Source organism: Acipenser ruthenus, chromosome 8 (genome assembly GCF_902713425.1).
Source record: "Acipenser ruthenus chromosome 8, fAciRut3.2 maternal haplotype, whole genome shotgun sequence".
Taxonomy (NCBI): Eukaryota; Metazoa; Chordata; class Actinopteri; order Acipenseriformes; family Acipenseridae; genus Acipenser; species Acipenser ruthenus.
Genome location: NC_081196.1, coordinates 1790280 through 1810691, shown reverse-complemented (window position 1 = coordinate 1810691; position 20412 = coordinate 1790280). Strand labels below are relative to the sequence as shown.

At 40.4% G+C, this 20412-nt stretch overlaps 1 protein-coding gene across 2 annotated transcripts; it reads right to left on the bottom strand.

The window, feature by feature from the left end:
• Positions 1 to 2831: 2831 nt before the first annotated feature.
• LOC131737671 (nucleoporin p58/p45-like) lies at positions 2832 to 19973 on the bottom strand. Of its 2 annotated transcripts, XM_059027989.1 has the most exons (16): positions 19563 to 19973; positions 16836 to 17002; positions 16709 to 16747; positions 16387 to 16530; positions 15627 to 15746; positions 14960 to 15091; positions 14509 to 14536; positions 13689 to 13754; positions 13241 to 13415; positions 12570 to 12649; positions 11870 to 11988; positions 11476 to 11558; positions 10941 to 11142; positions 5988 to 6086; positions 3609 to 3704; positions 2832 to 3121 (listed from the first exon to the last, which is right to left on the bottom strand). In XM_059027989.1, exons 1-16 carry the CDS (start codon positions 19661 to 19663, stop codon positions 2949 to 2951), a joined length of 1824 nt encoding a protein of 607 aa, XP_058883972.1. In that variant the 5' UTR covers positions 19664 to 19973; the 3' UTR covers positions 2832 to 2948. The 2 variants fall into 2 exon arrangements, with proteins under 2 accessions (XP_058883972.1, XP_058883974.1); XM_059027991.1 differs by lacking the exon at positions 5988 to 6086 and having other exon boundaries at positions 19563 to 19972.
• Between the last annotated feature and the right edge of the window lie 439 nt (positions 19974 to 20412).

Here is a 20412-nt window from a genome sequence, read left to right as displayed (position 1 = left end):
AATAATACTGTTACCTGTCAGGTCCCCGTTTGATTATTCTACAGATAGCTTTTCCTCCATGTAAAATTACCGGCAACTACTTACATATGCACTATAGAGATGACCTAACTAGAAACAATTCATGCAAATAAGGCCATTTCATTTTCTACTATCCCCCCCCCCCCCCCCCCTAAAAATACAATTCAGTTTTATTAATACATTTAATTCTATCAAAAATTAAAATATATTGTATCATTAAAACATGTCAATGATTGTAGCAAAAACTTAATGTCATTTAAAACAAACTCTTTTCACCAATACAAAAAAAAAAAACAGAGACGTTTCTTTAAAGAAATGCAAATTATAATGCGCTTTAACATATCCTGAAAACAAAACAAGCACATCATTTACAAACATTAAATACTATATTAAGTAAAATCGATACACTTGTACGCCTTTTTCGTTACTTTCCATGCTGTTTTTTTGGTTATGTTTATTCCTTGTGTAACCATTTGCAGTACAGTATCACTTGGGAATCCTCTGAAATGTATCATTTTCAATATATTACAGTGCATCACTTTCAATTCAGCCTTCTGCCTATACACGCGATGATGCCAAGCATGCATTTGACTCCAGCACCACCTAGTGGATGGAAATAGCACTCGAGTCATCAGCGCTTTGAGAGGACCTAGCCTTGAAACGCGCTGTGCATGTGCATATGTCATGCAACAAATAAAAACTAACTGATCACATGTTCTCAATGATTCCATCTGCAATGCTAAAAGAGAATAATGTTGCCAGCTTTAAAAATAACACATTATATAGACAACATGCCAGAGCCTCCAGGAGAATCATGCTTAAAGATTAACCAACAATAACACATGGCATTTTTAAATACAGTGCATGGCTTTCTGAATTGAATCTCACAGCCTCCAAATAAGACTGTTTAAAGCTTCATGCAGGGTGGTGGATTAGTTTTATTCCCACCCCCCCCCCATTCGCAGTATACCCCACTGGAATGTCCTCAAATGTCCACATTTCAATATCATTCCCTTAATTGGGGTGGCTCTGTATAAAAGGAAACAGTTACACCAGTGAGACTGTGGGGTCACTGTTCCCAATACTAGGTTAGAACTGAAGATCATTTACAAACAAGGAGTCCTAGTACAGGATTGATCTCAGAACACTGTCAATTGGCTCTTAAATGATCCAACTGTTTTTGCCTCAACATGACTAAGTAACCCATTCCATCCCCTCACCACGCACTCTCTGTGTGAAGAAGTGTCTCCTTCCCTCTGTACAAAGTCTTTCTCCACTTCGTTTCCAAGTGCGTCCACTGGTCCAGGCTTCTGTTCTGTACTCTAATCAATAGGCAAGACACTTGGAACTTCTTCGTCTTTCAACTCATTTTCTAAATACATTTGCATGTTGAATCTTCTCACTCTGCACGACTGAACTAGATTTCACTCAAAGCAAGGCAGGACACACTTTATTGTGAAATACGGTTTTTATTAAATTGGTTTACTGTTTCAAGTTGAAAAATACATGTTTACACATACATTCTGATGCATATATAGTTGTAGTAAAATGTATATATATTTATGTATTTTGGTAATAAAACATTGTGGACTCTTAGAAAAACAGCACACACAAAAAAAATACCCATTTAAATTACAAATTCAGAGATCTTTTAACACATACAAACTGAATGACCTTGCAGATACAACACAAAAAGTCTTGTTATTTAAACGTAGAAGCAAAACTGGGAAAGTCAGATGGGTTACTACAAGACGACCCCACCAATACACTGCAGACATAGACAACCCCAGCAGCTCACACGTAAAGGGAAAAAAAAAACCTAACCAAAACACTGACATACTGCAACCTTCTTGCTTGAAACCAGACTAGTACCTGCCTCAACTGGAGAAGTGCTGTGGTAAGAATTATTTTCGAATGGGTCCGACCTTCCTGCTGTCGGAATCGTTTTAATTCTGGTTTAACCTCAGAGGTCTTAAAAGGTAACAAGCATTTCCTTGCACTCCTTAAAAACAAGCACGTACTAAGAGAATGCTACACCCCCATACCGCAAGTGCGTTCAAATGATTCATGAAACCACACAAAACCTGAAGGGTGAGAATCCCCTGCCTCAGACAATCCCTCTTCATCACCTGTGCCCTTTTTAATCTCATTTACAAATTAGTTCTGTTTTTGGGATGCTTATACAGCAGTATGTGCCATTAACACCTTTAAAAAGGTACACTTTGTAATGAAAAACAAAACAAGACATTATTATCCTAACTTCTCACCCGCATGTCCTAGAGCTGAGCTAATGTACATACTCATACATGTAAAACCAGCAATACCTCACGCTTGCATTCAAATCGCATGCCGAACACCAGGGGAAGAAAACCCAATGGTACATATGCTTTCATAATCCTTAGCAATGCTGAAGCTACCGGAATTAGAATTCATTAGAATTATTATTATTACATATCCTGCAGTACAAAGTAAGGCATCTTTTGTATCACAATTAAAGCAATATCAACTCATGTTTGCTTTTAAGGATAACAAAATACAACTGGTAATTCTCCAATGAATGCACACTATTACACTGACAGATTCAATTAAACATGACTCTTTAATACTCAGAGAAAGTCATGTCACCATAACTGATCCATGCCATCATCACTTATTAAATATCCACATGTGGCAAAACCTAGTCTCGACCACCAGTCTTTTCAGCTTGAGATTCACGCAGTACATTTTTACGTAATATTTACCTTCGACACGGGTAAAAAAAACCAAAAAAATAAAATATTAAACAAACAAGTCATTACCACCACCACATAGTACCCATTTGACCTTTTTTTTTTTTTTACACCTTTTTAACTTATAAAAATAGATATTTTCGAATGTAACGTCATTGGCTTGTCTACCTCTACATTCCCTTCAGGATTTCTGGGCGAGTCTTATCTTTTGCCCCTCTTGTTTCCCACGGGGGGTTTCTTGAGCTGCAGCAGCTGCCCCCCTGTCCCGAACCCTGCGGCAGGGGGGTTGGACACCCCGAACATCAGGCCGGCCGACGCCGTGATGCCGGGGGTGCTGAAGTTGAACCCTGAAGTTGTGCCAGAGCTGCCAAAGCCTTGAAGAGAAAGACACAGAAAGAATAACACAACGCAGCAATGTACCAACTGGAAAAGCACCATCTCCAAGTGTGTGGACTGCATCACTGACCCAGCAGAGTCCGAGCAGAAAACAAAGTGGCAATGGAACTCAAGTGAGGAAATCACAGAATGCAGCTGTGTACCACCAAACACTGCAACAATAATTCAGAAATTTTAAAAGGTCACATGACCTAAATGGGGTAGCTAAGATCACCAACACATTTCGGCAAATAAAGGGTTAGTTTTTCTTCTACAACCACCATGACCGTTACCTGACAGAGAGTTCTAGAACACAGCTGTGTACCAAGTTAATGAAGCCAATAACAGTCTCAGTTTTATGTATACCAATCTAGATTTCATGCATTAAAAAAATACTTTATACTCTTACAGTAATCATGTGTTTAGGATTTATTGTAGTAGTTGTTCTACTCGACTCATGCTTATTTATGTATTGTATTTACTAACCTGCACTAAGACTTCCAGAGGGCTTGCTTGCAGATCCAAATCCAAAGGTGGAGCTTCCTGCAGCACCACTTCCAAAGCCAGGGGCGCTGCCAAACGCTAGGAGAGAAACGGGCAGCATTTCAAACACCTGGTTCAAAGCTGGCTTAAAAATCATGCATCGCCTCAAGTGAAAGACTCTCTCTCTCTCTGTTTTATACAGCACATAAAAGGCTGGGGACAAACCTGCAGACTCACAGGAAGGGGAGGGGAGGGCTGGTCTAGGTGTTTTAGTCTTTAGAATGGTTTAAAACAGATTGGAAGCTGAAGCACATAGCAATAAGCGGGACAGTGAAGGTGTACTGAAGCCAGTAGATATTATTAGTCCTACAGCTTTAGCGTCTTGTATGCTGGTTGAGCTACTCAGAAGAATAACACATGGATACATGTATTCCACTGATGTGCATGGCATTAGTAAAGACAGCAGCAAAACAGGAAAGCCTTTCTCTGTTCTGAGCCTGCCTGGTGTTCACAGACCACTCTGACCACGATCGATACAGTACACGTGGAACTGGAAGAATAAAAGAATACACAAGGTCTTGTCATTCTCCCTCCCTGTATCTCTCAGTGCTGGCATTTAAACTAATCAGCGGCCCGAAAGCTAAACCAGCACGCTCAGAATGCTGCGATACATGATTATGGCACCGGTTTTTATTCTCCAACAAAAAATGTTGCAAGAGTTATCCAGGCTGAAAAAATAGTTTAAAACAGCTCAGCAGCACCACCTACTGGCTATTCTCCTTACAATACATGCAACAACTGTGCATTTAGGAGAAGCAATAAACTGGTTTTTATTTGTATCTTCAGACTTGCAGGACAAGTGCACGCTATTATATGAAGGAAGAGTGTTGCTTGGTGATACTCGTACACTGTCCATTATCAACCAATCACACTGGAGGAGGACCGTTTACAAGTTGTTTGGAGCCCGGGTCTTACTGAATTTCCCATCATGAATGCACAGCTATGAGAATTAGAAACAACCTACAAACTTTTCAACTCTCATGAAATCTCACACTAGATACACTAATGCCATCTGCTGCACAGACAAGTTTATTATGCAACTGCTTTACCTTTAGGGGACTGAACTCAAATGTGAATGCTTAACATGCTGAACGAATAAAGAAGTGGTGCATCTGGCCAATTAATTTCAATGACATGCTCTTCTGTATCAAGTGGGGTTCTAAAACTCCTTAAAAACCTTTTGGCTGGATGTGGGTAAAACGTGAATCAAGTGCAAATACAAGTACATATGCAGTTCACTGCATGCATGCGATTGAAAGATCAAGACTTTACCGTTACTGTTGTTTACCAAACTATTATTTATTTAGTGAACTACATTTAAAAAAAAAACAAATGGGCTGAGCTGCATGTAAAGATAAACATGCTTCACGAAAACGAGTCCGTCAAAGTTAGATTCATTACAAAGTGTTTTCTTTTTTAAATGAAAAAGTTGTTAGAAAGGAAATCTCGTAATCAGAATCATAAACCCAGACCGGAATACTTTTTTGCTCTAAACAGCGGCCGCCTTCTCTTCCTGCTGGCAAGAGATTTCGTCTTGGTCAAGCACACATGAATTTTGATTTCTCAGATGTGAAGTGACCCCTGGTAAAAAGTAATCAGAATAATCTGACATTATCCGAGTGAACACAGCAACTGCAGAAGAGATGATCAGTTGTGGTTTCACCACCAGATAACTGCTTGTATCTGAAAAACAACATCTCCTCAAACGACATGTAAAAAACAAACCTGTCCCATAGAGCTCAGAAAGTAGGAGGAATAAAGACCGCTGCCTTTAATGAAAGCTGGCGAGTGCTTCACAGCCTGACATCTAAACCCCTTCTTACAGTAAGTGTCAACTTTCTTGACAGGTGAATGAGAAAGGAGCTAGCAGGTAAGTCCAGGTCACTCTTATTGTAAATCAATGGCTGGTTTACTGTCATCCTTAACCAAGTTTAAATTTTTTCCCCCACCCATGCATTTTATCAGTTCAAATTGCAAACACTCAAATAGCATGTTCTGATTTGTTTTTAAGGTGCTTTGAAAGGAGCGCAGGCTGCCCTTCAGTTCCAGTTGCCTGACACAGGCATAAGCAATGTCTTTGTATTAGTAAGCACTAGCCCTATCTTGTGCACTGCAGTGTTTTGCCAGCCAAAAGAAAAGGAAACTAGTGGCAGATCACTAGACAGGGCTGGCTTCTATGAAGACATTCTGGCTGCTCTAAATGATGACCAAACAAAGCTATGGTATTGTATTATTATTAGTGACTGCCTGCGTAACACAAAGTGGAGGGGTTTAGAAGAAGCAGGTGCATGGTTCAGAAAGAGGAGAAAGGTTAAAATGTACCTCCAAGGCTTGTAGAGCCCAAGCCACTTGACTGCAAGCCAGTGCTCATACCTGAGCCGAAGGGCGCTCCGAAACTAGCCCCCAGAGACGGCTGTGCTCCTGGTACAGAGAAACCAGAAAACCTGCCTTACTCTACAGCTAGCAAAGCAATTACAAAAAGAACAGATCAAATACAAAAGAAGCTTTTAGTAGCAGCAGGTTTGTGATTTGGGATCACAGAATGGGATGTCAGCCTTTAAACTTCACATAATGAGACTGGCACATACATTACAAATCAATACGTCTTTCACATGCTTCCCAGTGTGGTGCGAAGCCAATACAGTTTAATGCGCAATGAATTGTTTCTATTGCAAGGACTAATGCCCCTGGCATTCATGGAACGAATTGTATCTATATAGATATGCGTACAATAGATCACTTTCTTTAAGTGTGCCGATATGGGGATTTCGTTTAATAGCACCTTGAGATAGAACTAGGACTGGGAACCAACAGGATTAATAAATAATAAAAAAAAGAAAAGAAATTGATATGAAGTTGCAACTTTAACTAAACAAAGTTGCTCCTATTAAATAAAAAAAAAAATCGATTTTGTATTTTTGTCCAATTTTGCAAGAAAATTTTACAAAGTCAAAAAGAAACGACACAAGGGCTTTCTTTAATTGATTTATTGTCAATTTAAAGCAGTTCAATTACATGAGACATGACAGACAGCAGCAGCTTAAACAAAATGCCTTGCGCTAAAAACTCTACTGGACCACAAGTCCAAGTCCGTCAACAATAAGAACAACAATACTCTAGATTTGGAAGCTTTATGTGCCAAAACTGAATTAAACACACTTCTCTTTATATGCATCGTTTAAAGGCACACCCTTCTATGCACCCACAAGAAAAGTTAATACATTCACACTTCAAAATCATTGATTCAGAGACAATATCCCCTTTCAGTTTTTACAGTCTGCTAAAAAACAACTTTTAAAACCTTTTTTTTTTTTTTTTTTTTTTTTTTACTTTCCTGACAGAAATAAGCTTTAGGCCCTTCTATGCCAAAAAAACAAACCCACCAGTGTTTGGCAAACTGGGTCACCCACATGTTTAAAAATGTGGTTTGATAACATAACGGAATAAACTATAAAATCCCCCCCAAGTCAAGTAACTTTGAACTGAGGCTTTAAATAGCAAAACCCTTAATGTGATTGCAACAAGGTGTCTCTTTGAAATGCCGTGGACCAGTAAATAATAAATACCACAATATGCCCACAGAACCAGTGCATGGATTAGTTAGTGGGAATGTGTCTAACAGAATTACAACAGTGTTAGACAGGGCTCGCTTCCAGTACGATATCGCCCTCTAGCATGCAAAAAAATCAAGAGAGGTTAATCAAACACCATTAAGGGTTTTCAGAATAATAATAACAATAATAATAATAATAAATATTATAAGTCAGTGCGAACCGCATTTGGCTGTTCTGGCATAGAAGAAAAGGGTTTTCCAGTAGGGTTACGTGCCAGCCTGACCGCTCCTGTTAATCTGTCACATCACAGAGATTTATATACTGTAGCCCTTTGAACCCTAGTATGGCTGAACGGTAGAAAAAATGAAATTAAAAAAAGCCCTCAAAAGGTTTCCTGCAGCACATTGCTGTCCTGTTTCTAGTCTTGTTTTTAAGAGCTCTGGGAATGTGGGTTCAGTAGTAATATTAATATGCCAACATAAGGGCTACACAAAAGATTTGATTATTTCTCTAAAACACAGTGGTGCCAAACATATGAAAAAAATATATATCTCAATCCAATCGATATGAAATGGAATACGATATGTCTGGTATAGTAAACAAGACAACCTAGATTAGTTACACAAAAAACAACATAATCATATTGAGACAAGATAGCCCTCTTTAGCAACTACATGTAGAACTGTCAGTGTACACTACTAGAAAAAATAAAAACAGTTTCAATTATTTTTTTTTACTGTGGTTTGATTAAATTAGGTGGAGGAAAATAGATGTTGAGGTATTTTTTGTGTTTATGAAAAACAACCCAAAATGTAATTGCAAAAATAAAATAAAAAAAGACATTAGTGTCTGTGTGAACAAAAACAAAGCATTCCCGGGGGTATAATGTAAGGGAATGGCATTTCTGTTGAATGGTTTGTAACCATGAAGTAAAAAAAAAAAAAAAAAAAAAAAAAATGATGTGTGTTTAAAAGTAGTAATGGTTACTGAAATACAGCAGCAGGTTTTAATAAAATGTGGCTACAAAAAACGTACCAATGATCAAAGATAACCGTGGAAACTTAATGCAATGTAAAGACACTATCTGAAAAAGTGCTGTCTGCATCATTACGACCCAAGATTAACTGTAGATTGTTTGCACCCGTAGAAACTTAACTGAGAGAATCACAGAATACAAGCTGTAGAACAAACATGAGAAACACAAGCAGCCTGCAGAACAAGAGGAGATGCAGAACTTCATCACAAAAACAAGACTGGATCCCAGAACTACTGTTAAACACAACCAGGGTTTCTATTGACCCTTTCTAACCCATGCACGAGAGGACATCTTTACACAAGATGCTGGGATTTTGACAAACCCTTCACAGCGACTGGTTGAATTCTCATGATTTATAAAAATGCAGAAACCCAAAAAGTCACACCAATGCCACGTTTTATAACACTCTGAAAACACAAAGCCCCTGCCTAAAAGGCTTTCCCAGAAGAGGTTCTGACTGTAAAGGTGTTGCCTTTTAAAACAACAGCCACAAAAGGGGATGTTTTTCTAGTTACACACCCATGACCTACAGAACCATAGAATACAGATGTGTACCGAACACAAATCCAGTACCACAGAGTCTGTACCCCCATCACAATACTGCAAAAACATACCAGGTCCTTTTATGGAGATGCTTCCAAATACGTCAATATATATTGCTTCTATTTTTAAGAGCATGGGTTTTGCTTGCGTTGTCACAACTACAGACTACATTGAACTTCTTGCCTTTGTGTTTATGCCTCCATCATTAGATTCAACAAACAAATGACATAATAAAGCTATAGGCATGTCCGCTCTATGGCACTTTGTATTAGAATTCACCGATACTTTTCGTAATAATTTGCATTAAACTACTCCTTTACAGAATACAGCATAGCAATGTGCAACTGTTTTTATCCATTAGTACAAGTAGTACTATAGTGTCCTGTTGATCCTGCGGATTGTCCATCCTGCTCCAGTGGCATCAATGTGCCTTTCAGGGGTTAGGAGTCGTGCCTTAAACCTCTCGCTGGTTACGTCAGGTAATACCTCACTGGCGCTATTCAAAATGATAGAGCCTTTAAAAGAGATGTGGTCTGGTTTTCATGCAGTGAAATATCAGGTAGAAATGTGAATACCTGTTAGAGTCTGCTCGTGAGTCAACACGAAAAGAAAAGAATTCTAGAGATGTCATGCACTAAATTCTGTACATTTTACTAAATCTATATCAACTTAACTTACTTTTATTAAATGGCTATGAGATAAAACTTGTACAACGTTTCTGTAATAATGAATCTCAATGTTATGTATCTACCTTCCTAGTACTATATTATGCATGCCTCGAAAAAGTTTTAGACTTCCGTGTGGCTGGCTTAATGCATTTAAATTAAAAACAGCAGTTACCAATAATTATCAGTTAGTGCAGATGAAACACGGCAATACTACAAAAAAAAACCCTCATTACAAACAAATAACGATTGAAAATCTAAAATAAAAACAAATACATGATTTCAGATGCACACGTCGCAAGTGCTTGAAAAAAAGTTAAAACCATGAGAAATAAATCAAGTCGTGAAACGTTCCGGCTTCTGCCTTCACCTGGCACCTTTCCGTTACTAATTTACAATCGAGCGTCTGAGGTTACGGGTGCTTGTTAAGTTACCACACCTACGCTGCCGTTTCAGAAGACAGCCATGCATCTCCACGGACACAAACTACAAGCAAGAAGAGGCGACGCCAGCAAGCACTAGTCTCCTAGTGGTTCCATACGTGTTGCTGCTTCAATGGAGAGGAAGCATTTTATACTGAAGCTGCAGAGGCATGTCCAGAATCAAACCAGGAAGTCTATTCACTTACATTGGCACTTTGGAATTCACTTCTGCTGTTCGGTTTTTTTATTTAAGAGATACATTTTAAATACATTATAAAAAACAAAAGACACGCAATGGCACACAATTCTGATCGATCAGTAGAACACTATCTATAGTGTCAGGCTTGCAGCGCTCTGGTTTACTTTCACTTGATGATTAGTGGATAATATTCTGTCCAATCTGAGAATGCATAAATTAGAAGGTGGTGATATGCTACACATACTGTCCCCAGTATGATGCTGTTGTGCATAGTCTTGGAAGCAACATAAAACAGGTCACATTTAAGGGTACAGAGCGATACAATTAATAAATCCTGACACAGAAAGCTGCTAGGATCAAGTATCAAATGACTGTTATTGCTGGATCTACCCTGTATAGTCACTCCCTCTACATACAAATATTCAGAATGACCTTTTTTGGCAAGCTACCTTGTATAAAACTTGCATACCCCTGCAAATAGGTGCAATTATTAGAAGATAAGCTCTAAACGTTAAAATGAAGCATTGCTTTCACAACCAAGATCATGGCTGAGAAAGAAAGAAAGAAAGAAAGAAGGTGGAGGTATTTTAGATCCACAGAGATTAAGTCCACTAAAACAGACCCCATAGACTTGCCTTAATTCGGGAAAACCAACATTGTTTCAAGTCATCAAAATCCTCACCCAGTGGCGAGCCGTTCATCTTTCTCTAAACTAAGCAATCCTCCTAATTCTCATTGCATTAAAAAAAAAAAAAAAAAAAAGGCAGACTGTAAACTGAAGTTCACACAAGCCGAGCTGTTTATTTTCCTAGCTAACTCACAAGACTACTGCTCTATAACTTGAATGCATTCAGACCTGTAGCAGGCTGTTGCTGCTGGGTTAGTGTTGCAGCCATGGCAATGGCTGCTGCATTGGGTATACTGCTGAAAGGGGTGGGGCCAGTGGTGACACGCGGGGCGGCCCGATACTTCTTGGTAGCGGCCCGCTTGGACTCGAACACATCTGTGGAGTCTTCCAGGATCACTTTCCGGTAGTCCAGGTATTGATGTTTCAGGATCTGATATGAGAGAGAGAGAGAGCGAGAGAGCGAGAGAGAGAGAGAGAGAGCGTGCATGTTTGTTATTTTGTTGGACAGCCTTTTAAAACATGCTGTAACCCTTTCATGCATGAAATATTGAAAATAGCTGAAAAGTGTAAAGTGTAGTCTTAGACACAATACATTTCCTTGCATTTTCTAAGGAAAAAATGGCACCCAGCTCATGCATTCGCATCCTTCATATGTCCCCCCATATAAAGACTAGAAGTTTTCTTTTTTAAATCTGTCCCCAAATTGTGTAAGAAGACACAGACAGTAGCAATGCTTTCCTGTTAGAAAAGACATTAAACCCACCTTCACGTTTTCATGTGCAGACTGCAGCTGAGCAGCTAGAGCCACAAAGGTCTGGTAGAGTTTCTGCAAGGCTAGAGACAGGTCTGCAAGAAGACAAGCAAGCACAGAAACACACTGATGCACGGCTCAACACTGTACAGCTACAGGTCATGCATCACAACGTTTAATACTGCAGCTTGTTATTAAAGAGCTACATCATAGTGCCGAGACAAACATTTCAATATTCATGATCGTATTGGTTCACACAACAGAATTTAAAAAAGGACTATCAAAAAGCAAAGGAAACAAATGCATAAATGACGTCTGAAAAAAATATAGCAAATCAGCTGATAAAAGTGAACAAATACACATTCTTGAATGCAAAGACAGCGCTGCAGGGAGCTGCACGGCTTACCTTGAGGCGTGATGTGCGAGCTGCTGGCCTGGGCGGTCAGGTGGTTCTCCAGTTCCTCTATCTGCTGTCGATAGAGCTGCAACTGCACTTCAAACTGCGCAACCAGCACCCGGAAGTAGCTGCCGTTACAAAGAGAGACGCACGCTTCACACTCGCACATTTACCAGGTGGTGCCCAAGTTTTTATTTAATTTAATTAAAAAAAAAAAATGTTATTACAAAACACAGAATGAATATCAAGGATATCATCACAATATAGTGAACAGAATGAAAGACAAACAAAACAAGACAGGGCAGAAAAGTGAAAAAAAAAAACAGAAAGGGAAAAAGTAAGAGAGAGAGAGCGAGAGAATAGTCTTACAGGGCGATGCAAAAGTTAAAAAATGATCAAGAGGGACTGGAGGGGGGAGGCTGAGCTCATTGGAATGGGAGAGGAAAGGCTGGCATGTTAACTATTCAGCAGATCCATGAATTGCATATCAAGTTTGTTCTGCCCACGTTTAGTTACTGAAGCAGTTTACCAATGATTACAAATTGTACTACAAATTGTAAAGTCTGCCGAACGTGGCTACTTTGAAGTATAACTGATACAGCTCTGAAAATAAAAAGTCCAACACCCAGCGTCCTACAGTAGAATGCACGTGGCCTGTGTGATGTGAAGAGCAACCCATTAACCTGAAAGAACAAGAGCTACTGCTTACTCAGATGGGGCGGTGTTTTCATGCTGCAGACCAGGAGGGATCTTCTGCGTCCGTAAGGAAATTTCTGCGTTTTTGAGTTCCTGAAAAATAAAAATTAAAAACATAGTATCAGTTATCTATCTCGAGTTATATATCTTTAATATTTTTCTTTTAAAATGGATAAGTAAGAATTTGCATGAAAATGTGAAGTGTTTTGGATATTAAAAGACAATTTACTAACACATATACTGCTTATGGTCAGATCTGAATACACAATTGAAGCTAGAGAATACACTTCACAAGATTTACACCGCTGCAAAATGAGCAAAAAGCCAAAACCAAATGTGTATCTTCAAACTTCCTTTAAAAAAAAAAAAGTGACCAACACGTGTTGAAACCACATGATTGGCATTCACAGGGATGGAAATCAGTCTCCCATTGCATAGCAGTTTGATCCATTCCTGGTTTTACTCTAAGTTCAGCAAGACACACCTGAACTTGTTACCTTACACTGGGGCTAATCAAGCACATATTAAACTTGGATTGGTGAAACTGCTCTGCAATAGGAGTCTTAAGACTTATTTCATCCACATCCGTTTTTAAAACTTGATGACCGTGCATTATGTAGGTATTACGTATAAAAGATATTCCAGCCATCGCCTCTATGCAAAATGCTTGGCGTCGATGCCTACCTGTGCCGTTTCAATCTTCAGCTTATCAATGGCCTGGGAGTTTCTCTGCAGGCCACTGGCAGACACAGACAGCAGCTGCTTCAGACTCTTAATATCATCCTGCACTTTCTGCATTGCCTTGGAGGACATACGGCTGATCTCCTCCTGAACCTGTTTCTGCTCCTTCACAAACTTTCTAAAGGAAATGGAGATTAAATAAAAGGAGGTCAGTCTTGCATGGAGCATCACGGAGCATGCTGCAAACTTTAGAGGTATTCAAGCACTCGTGATATGACATGATATGAATACCTGAAAGATACATTAGCTAGATGTTTGTAAAGAATACAGAGACTGCCAGCCAGTGCTACAATACTTCAAGAAATCAAAATGTAAGATTTTGAAGCCCTACAGGTCCCTAGATCAAACTGTAAATTAGAGTTGCAATAATGTGTATAATATTTGAACTTACTGAAAATTGTCTACATCTTGGCAGATGACAGGAGGTAGGTTTTCATCCTTAAGCGCTTTACTATCCCTAAATATTAAGAAAAAGAAACATGCATTAAAAAGAGGAGAGGGAATGGAACACTACAGAGTGACACCACAGAGCGCGCCGGAGGATCCGAGACACCACAGAGCGCGCCGGAGGATCCGAGACACCACAGAGCGCGCCGGAGGATCCGAGACACCACAGAGCGCGCCGGAGGATCCGAGACACCACAGAGCGCGCCGGAGGATCCGAGACACCACAGAGCGCGCCGGAGGATCCGAGACACCACAGAGTGCGCCGGAGGATCCGAGACACCACAGAGCGCGCCGGAGGATCCGAGACACCACAGAGCGCGCCGGAGGATCCGAGACACCACAGAGTGCGCCGGAGGATCCGAGACACCACAGAGCGCGCCGGAGGATCCGAGACACCACAGAGCGCGCCGGAGGATCCGAGACACCACAGAGCGCGCCGGAGGATCCGAGACACCACAGAGTGCGCCGGAGGATCCGAGACACCACAGAGCGCGCCGGAGGATCCGAGACACCACAGAGCGCGCCGGAGGATCCAAATATCATATCAAATAACGTATCCTTCTCATTATTATTGTTAGGATTCGATTTGTATGTCATTTTCTGTTTCCGCTCAATGGAGCTCTCAAACATGTACTCTCTCCAAGTACATTTCAACTGTAAACTACAGTAGCTAGTGCATGTTTCTCTGTTACAGAAAGATTACCCAAACACATACCTGGGTCCTAAGGGGTTAAGCTGCAAACTAATTTTAAAAGTGCACTTACTCTGGTCTGGCTCCTGATGATTTGTCACCTGCACAATTAAAAAACAATTTAGAATCTGGAGAGTTCAAAACTAAACATATATACACTGTGTATATACAGTATGTATATGTCTTGGCACATGAAGAATTCCTTTGGAGCCTGACACTGGCATACTGTGGACATGATCCTAAATAAATTAAGTACTGTCCGTATGCATGTGGACACACTTATTTTGTTTAGGAATGTGCCCACAGTATGACAGCATCAAGTTCCAAAAGAACACTTGATTCAAGTGCCAACATTGAATAGATATGCTTACAAGCATTAAAAAATTAAATACATAGCAAATAAAAACAATTTCATTTTAAACTTCAGGTGCAGATGTAGGTTTCTCAACGCACACCATTTGTACAAATACTAAAACATTCAACAAGTCAGACTCTGTCGAAGGCAGGGCTTGGTAAATACATACTCTTTTTCTCCGAAGAGTTAGTGAAATCGACTCCTCCAAGACCCTGGCTGGTAGTAGCTGCAGGAGCTGCTAAAGTCAAGCCCAAGCCTAGAGAGCTCTGCCCGAGACCTTGTCCAAAACCCTGTCCGAGACCTAGAGATGAAAAGACATTTTAACATTTAGACATACACACAAAGGACGAGTGTCATTGATGAAATACTCATTTTATTAAAATATCCCTGCTTTCTCCCAATATATGCAATCATATTCCCTCATCACAGCTCTCGAGAACTGGTTGTTCTCTCGCCAAACCTATGTGTGAACAGGATGTAGAACAGAGGACGCAGGCAAGCTACCGGCACCTGGAGGAGAAAGGCCACCTCTGCAGATTTTGCTTTCCAAACCCACAGGAGTGCCAAAACCAATGCTACGCTCCCTGTGGAATCCCCAGTGAAGAATGGCAACTTCGCACAGCCTGCAGAAGTCGCTTACATAGAGTTTTCAAAGAGGTCTTCTCTATAACAGTTAGATCAAGGGAGTAAGCATTAACCATTAATCCTCCTTCTAGATATATGGGGATTGATCCAGGCCGGACTGTATTAGAAAGCAATCCTTCTATACCTGGAACACACTTGCTTAACATTGGCAAATGTCAAGTGCGACACACAAACTCATTAGCTGCTGTTACCTGTGGCTGCAGAGCTTGCAAACAGACTTGACCCTAACCCTGAAGAACCCAGCGACAGGCCTGTTAATGCTGTAGATGAAGCCGGGGTGCTGCCCAGGCTGAGCGAAAACCCAGTCGAACCTGCAGATACAAGTAGGAAAAAAAATGGTTGTACCTCAGAACCTTGCATCCAATCCTGTGCAAATCCCATTTCTACCTCAGTCCCATGTGTGCGATTAACACCCCCTCGAATTAGAAACGGACATGCAGTACACATTGATGCATGCATGCGTTGCAAGGGTTTGATTTAGACATCCTATACAGTGTTGTCGTTGCCAGCTGTTGCAAAAAGCATTCCAGACCAAGGCATTAATACTGTGTAGCACACAAACCAGGCAAGCTTTAAGAGACGAGATTCAAAAGCTATGCAATGGTTTTGAGACACAAGATTCAAAGATATGGAATGGTTTTGAATTTAGAAGTACAGTGCTCCTTCATTATTATTTCAGTGTGGTTAATTCAATGTGAAGCCACACTGACAGGAAATTGTGAAGCATTACACTTCACTGTATAACAGTTCACCACTAATTCACTGGTCTGAATATTCCACTATATTCATATGTGCCATGTAGCAACTCATCAAGGAAGCACTGTATCTGTTATATTTGAGCAATGTTACCCTTTAAAACTGCTTTAACAAAAAATGACCCCCTCCATCAACAGCTGGTGCCACATCTCAGCAGCTGTGATGCCATGCTAAACGGATTCGTTCCAATCATACCTGCTGGCATTGCCGACGTCAGTGTGGACCCCAAAGAGAGGCCCCCTCCCGCGGTGGGAAGACTGAAGGGGCCGGCGGAGGCGGCTGGTTTACTAAACCCTAAACTGAAGCCTGTTGTAGCCGCAGCCGTGGTTGCAGGTGCCCCTACAACAGAAACAAATGATCACTGCATTGCTCTGAGCGAGGGTGGTTCTGACTGACCGTGCCGTGCAAGTCACACGTTGATTTTCAGCCCACTCAAGGGGTCAGCGTGGCCAGTAAGCCAGGCCTATGGGATATTCTACATGTTTAAGGCATCCTGTATTGGTGTAAAAGCACTCACCCAGTGTCAGCCCTGTCACAGTCGATGTTGCTGCGGTTCCTGTAAGGAGAATTAAGTAGATTTATATTTGAATGCAAAGAAGAAACCCAAAAGAACCCAAGAGAATTCTTCTACAATAAAGCACTACCAGTGGGGGCTCCCCCGAAGGAGAAGCCAGTGGCAGGTTTTGTTTGCCCAAAGAGTCCGCCTCCAAGTCCCAGGGATGAGGTGGTGGTGGTGGTGGTGCCAGCACCGATCGTCGGAGCCACAGAGGCCATGTTGCCCAGGGTGAAGCCCCCTGTGCCAGCAGGGTTACTGGAAGAACAAAGAGAGACCACTGTTACAGGAATTCAGAATGCAAGGTTGCAATTGTTTAGCGTTATTGGTAACCTGTGTATTGCTACTTGGGCAATACTGTCAAGTCATACTCCCCAACGACACAGCTGCTCAAGCATGCACGCAAACACAAATACCGGCACTGAGCACACTATTCAAATTCGTATGGATATTTCATTTAGGCGGCCAGACATTGACGGAGGGCTGGCAGAAAAGAGAGAGGTCCCGTAAGCGCTGCACGTCGAGATTCAAACTAACTGGCAAAATAAATTAAACATTTCCGATTGATGGGTTTTAAATACGGTACCAATAATGACCTATAAATTCATGCTTTTTAAATAATATTACCCGCGCTCTCTCTTTGGTCCAGTCCAATTCTCCATTCACGGTTTAGAATTGATGTTGAAAGGAAAGCTGACAAGCGTGAATATAAACTGTGCTGGGAATGGGACTGATACAGTGAATAAAGTACAGTCAGTATTTCACCGAGGTCATGAATGGGCATTGTTTGGGTGGCAGCATGCGGCACACAAAACTCTAGCTCTGATTGGCTGCAAGTAACAGCAGGGTTACTGCACACTTCACTTTAGTTCACTTCCACTAAACGACTAACCATTAACTCGGAGAGATCAGCTGCTAAATTCAGTAGGTTATCCATTTGCTTTGTGGTTTAGTTAACAGTTTAATTTAGTAAATTATGTTTTGATAATTTCACGTTCCTAAATTAGTTTGTGATTTGAGCATGAGCTAAAAAGCTCTTGCAACCAGTATTTGTGGCAGGGATCCAATTCAAAAATTGCTTTTCTAAAATTTGATCGGGCTATTTACGGCTGCAGCACAAACTGTACTGTATAGGAAAAACAAACAAACAGTCTTACAGCTGATAATGTGATAATGATGTTTTAATGTTTACACCATAAAAAAATAACTGCTCCTGTAGGTTTGCTGTCCAAAAAACTCGGGGTAAAAAAGACTCAGCATGGTGCTGCCTACTGTTACCAACACTGACCTGCAAATCACTTGTAACTGTTTTCACTGATCTGACACTAGAACCTGCCACTCACCCACTTCCAGACATGCTCACTGTGCTCCAGCAACCGTATAAGAGGTTCCACTTGATTTTAATCGGAACACCCCTAAAGGTGCAACCAGCAGCCAATTCCCCAATCGAATATCGAACAGATAATAACCAAAAGCAAGAAGCTTACAATGTGTAGCCTCTTCACTAAAACCTTCAAATACACAACCGCAAACATGCATGTGCTAGTGACAGCAAACATCAACGAAGGCTCGCAAAATAAAAGCCACGGCGATCAATAACCGGTTCATTGTTCAGGGATGGAAATAAGACTCCTACTGCATAGCAGTTTCAATCTTTTCCAGGTTTTGCTCCTCCACCACTTTTAGCAGGGGTGGAAATAAGCCTCCTATTGCAAAACAGTTCCACCCATTCCAGGTTATGATACAAGCTTAATCAGCTGCAGAGTATAGGTAACAAGCTCCAGTGGATCTCACTAAGCTCAGAGTAAAATCAGGAATGGATCCAGCTGCTAGTCTTATTTATATCCCTCTTGATCCCTAGTTTGTTTATGTTAACACAGAAGTGAAATTACAGTGTTGAAATGGAAAAACCTGGCTTCACCCGAGTCAAACTGGATCAGAAGTGATTCTGGAGCGTGACGATTTGAACAGGCTTGCTTTTGACACACTGTGCACAACTGTAGAATGATGAGACTTAAAACGAGACAACTGACAACACAAAACGCCCTGTACTGTGGACGTTTTGAGCCTGCTGGATTCAGCAAGCTAAAATTGCAACAGAGGAAAGGTTTAAAAGCAGGACTTAATGTCAGGGATATAAAAGACCCGTTGCATAGCAACCGTGTGACACAGGACAGATCAGGCAACTAGTTTCTTTTTAGCTTGCCTTAGCAGTGATCTAAACAACACTTGTGAAGCACTTCAACAAAACATCCGAGCAGAACCAGGTTCCCACAGGCTGAACACTCGCTAGAGGGCCGAGGATACACAGACACACAAGGTCAGTGTCTGACAGGAGAACCATGTGCAAGATGTATTCCTCCTAGTAATGAAATTCACACAAAACCTTTCCATTTTAGATGCATACTTAAAATTGTTTTAAAAAAAAATTATTTTAAAAAAATGGCACAATCAAATTGTCTACACAGTAGGATTTGAAGTAAATAAACATGATTAAGGCAAATGTATTATATATATATATATATATATATATATATATATATATATATATACACAAAACAACAATACTGTTTCCTAAATGCAAATTTAGTTAAATGTAGCTTAACCATCTCTGTCTATATATAATGTAATAGTGATAACTCGCGTAATACACACCATTCTATTTATTTCAGTCCATTATTCTTTCTATACACACTATTTCTAAATGCACTGCCGACGTCTAAAAGTGTGCAAATATGTCAGTTGCAATCCGACATAGAGCACGTCGACACTCTGTGGGCAGGTTAAACCCTGGTCTGTTTTTATTTTATCTTCTTACCTTGAAGCACCGGCGGCAGCTCCAAATGCGCCAAACCCTCCTCCAGCCGAGACTGTAGAACTCAACCCTCCAGCTCCGGCCCCGAAGTTAAACCCAGACATTTTAAAATAAGCCTCTTATTATCATAAATAAGATTCGCTTGCGTTTCACACGTTAAACGTGGAGGCCTGGTATGCTAGCGGCGGGATTGAAACAAGACTGACACAGAGCGTCCTGCGTACAATCAAAGCATCAAAACAAACATACTTATATACCTTAAGATGCAATAAGTAAGGAATTCGCTATGATCATTTCACACATATTGTGTAAAACTCCGTGAAAAAACAATATTTCGTGCCACTGTATTTTCTGTTTCCGCGCTGAGCACAATTGTGCGCTGCTGATTTGGGGGGCTGATGGGATTGTGGAGGATTGTGTCTCTTAAAGACACAGTACCACATTTTTTTTTGTTATTACCGTATTATCTAGAATAAAAATGCATAAACTAGACATAAGGGTAAACTGAAGATTTAAAAAAAACATATTAAAATAACAAGATTTCTACTGTAAGAATAATGTCCAATTATAATCTAATGAACTGCCTATATGCACTGTTTACCTTGCACATATGCGCGTATAGATCTAAAATCAAGCAAAATAAACTGGGAGAGAGGCGATATAAATATACGCTTGTTGTCTTCATAATACGGTACTAATATATACAAAAAGAAAAGCAAGCTCTTCTCAGGATCATAAGTATCGATCAGCATGACCTGCATACACAACATGGAGAGTACAATTAAATAACAAAATATCCATTTTTAAATGTATAAAAAAATGTAATTTTTTTTTCTGTTTTACCAAGATGCCA

Coding starts and splice junctions, on each gene's coding strand:
- LOC131737671 (XM_059027989.1), bottom strand. CDS start 19,663: ATGTCTGGGTTTAACTTCGGGGCCGGAGCTGGAGGGTTGAGTTCTACA. Junction 15,747..16,386: donor GACGTCGGCAATGCCAGCAG/GTATGATTGGAA, acceptor TTGTATCTGCAG/GTTCGACTGGGTTTTCGCTC. Junction 3,122..3,608: donor CTCTGGAAGTCTTAGTGCAG/GTTAGTAAATAC, acceptor TTTCTCTTCAAG/GCTTTGGCAGCTCTGGCACA.